We start from the raw sequence: 2821 nt of genomic DNA on the forward strand, positions 1-2821 counted from the left end.
GGATCCTTCGTGTTGGCTATACCACCATATGCATATGTTAGCATATATATATATATATATATATATATATAAATATACATATATGTATATATAATATATGTATATATATATATATGTATATGTATATATGTGTATATGTATATATGTATATATGTATGTATATATGTATGTATGTATGTATGTATGTATGTATGGTATGTATGGTATGTGTGGTATGTATGGTATGTATGGTATGTATGGTATGTATGGTATGTATGTATGTATGGTATATGTATGTATGGTATGTATGGTATGTATGGTATGTATGGTATGTATGGTATGTACGCTATGTATGGTATTTATGGTGTGTATGGTATGTATGGTATGTATGGTATGTATGGTATGTATGGTATATATGGTATGTATGGTATGTATGGTATGTACGGTATTTATGGTATGTATGGTATGTATGGTGTGTATGGTATGTATGGTATGTATGGTCTGTATGGTATGTATGGTATGTGTTGTATGTATGGTATGTATGGTATGTATGGGATGTATGGTATGTATGGGATGTATGGTATGTATAGTGGTATGGCATGTATGGTATGTAGTGTATGTAGTGTATGTAGTGTGCGTAGTGTATGTAGTGTACGTAGTGTATGTAGTGTATGTAGTGTATGTAGTGTATGTAGTGTGTGTAGTGTGTGTAGTGTGTGTGTGTGTGTGTGTGTGTGTGTGTGTGTGTGCGTGTGATATATATATATTTATATATATATACTGTACAATCAATAACTCTATATATCCTCTACGTATGTATAGAGATATGACTAAAATAAACTATCTTTGCCATGAGAGTGGTCCGTGAATTTAGACCTCAGAAATACTACACTTCAAGTTTCGCCCCGGTTTTGTGAAAGGTATGTGTTTGGTATGTCTCGTGTATAATTATATCCCTGCGCCCTGGCGATAGTCCATCATACAAGTATGTCACACCCTCTTAAACGGTATTTCCTCAGCCCCGTACCTTTATAATACGCCGACTTAACCCAGCCATGATGTGCTAGTTCCAAGATCTCTGTGCTACTACTACTCACTGACCCTCAGCAGCCCCACGCTAAGATTTAAATATGTAAGAGATACAAGCGTGTTCAGTTTAGGAGGCTATAGTATATTTTTATTTTTAAAAGCTTTTACACAGATGTATTTAACCTTTGCCCGTTATTGTTATTACGTACATACTCGACCTCAGCACATACATATATACTGAATGTTGTCGGCCTGCCGCCAAAACAGACTGTACCGAACAGCCGAGAGCTCCATAAAGATTTGCTGATAACATTCTAAATATAGCAGCCGATAAATAGGCGACTTGACATATTTAAATCATATCGTCAGACTGACATCAGTCAAGCAATCTATATAAATATACTGTACGCAGCAACGCCGACATTAATACTATAGGTATGCTTTAGACCCTCGGACACCGTACACTACTACTAGTAGTAAATAAATGAATATAACTAGAGTTCAGTTGTATCTGCAAGTGTCCATATCAGCACCAACAACTCCAACCGGTGATAAGGTAGCATGCATTGGTAGTGCACTATATTGCTACACTCTGATAGCATGGCATTGAACTAGAATTATGATCCAGCTATCTTCCATCTAAGCCTAGGTTTTTAAACAACATCGAACATAAGGAAACAGTACAGCTACAGCTTTTGATTTCAAATATAAATCATGAAGTCAATACGCAAATCCATAACGAAGACTGTGTCCAACAGTGGGTTGAATACACTCAAGTCTAAAGAAAAGCTGAATCAAAGCGGCAGTAAAGACACTCTACCCACTCATGTAGGCAATATGGATGCACAGAATTCACCCCCGCCAAGACCCCCCAAACCCCCCCCCAAAGCGTCGACCGAAGCAACCTCATCGCACACTCCATATAACACACGCTCTGAGCATGTGCCGTCGGTTGCCGGCTCAGTGAAAGGGTCAGTCAAAGGTAAGTAAGAGTTTGCTCGTTGTGTTGCATGAGTGTGTGAGTATTTAAGTATACAGCATTGTTCAGTATGTTTGTCGAAAATTGAGTGTGTTTTCCGTCGGAAGTGATCTGCAGATCAGATGCGAAGACGCGACTCGTTTTGGATATGCAAATGCCCGACAACCAGATGAAATTAATAAACAACTCATAACGTATGTGATGATTTATGTCTTAGTTGTGCTCCAAAGTTTGAGCCGACATTCGCAACATTGATTGTACTTATTTATACTACCATTATTTTTCCGATTTGGCGAATGTTTATTAAACAATACTATTTAAAACACATGCACGTGTTATAAATGTTTCTTCTGTATACATTTCCAATACATATATATATATATATATATATATATATATATATATATATATATATATATATATATATATATATACATATATATACATATATATATATATATATATGTATGTATACATATAATACTCCCATATGTATATATATATATATATATGTGTATGTATATATGCATATATAAATATATATATATATTTATATGTATATATATATATATATATATGTATATGTACGTATGTACCATATAGTATTCATATGTATACACATATAATACCTATATATACGGATATATGCATGTATTTATATAAGTGCGCGTATATGTATATATTTATGTATGAATACATGTCTATATGCATGTACGTTTTTTTTGGGATATTATGCATTTGACACCGTGTGTGTATGTATGTATGCATATATGTATGTATTTATGTATACATATATATATATATATATATATAAATATGTGGTGTCGGGTGTGT

General features: G+C 34.1%; 1 protein-coding gene across 1 annotated transcript; it reads left to right on the forward strand.

Moving 5' to 3' along the window:
- Positions 1–1681: 1681 nt before the first annotated feature.
- SARC_13996 (hypothetical protein) lies at positions 1682–1990 on the forward strand (the record flags this gene model as incomplete). The annotated part of the gene is made up of 1 exon (XM_014291873.1): positions 1682–1990. A coding segment is annotated over exon 1 (268 nt), but the record flags the coding sequence as incomplete, so codon positions are not given.
- Positions 1991–2821: the final 831 nt, after the last annotated feature.

This window comes from Sphaeroforma arctica, assembly GCF_001186125.1.
Source record: "Sphaeroforma arctica JP610 unplaced genomic scaffold supercont1.4011, whole genome shotgun sequence".
In the NCBI taxonomy this organism is placed as follows: domain Eukaryota; class Ichthyosporea; order Ichthyophonida; genus Sphaeroforma; species Sphaeroforma arctica.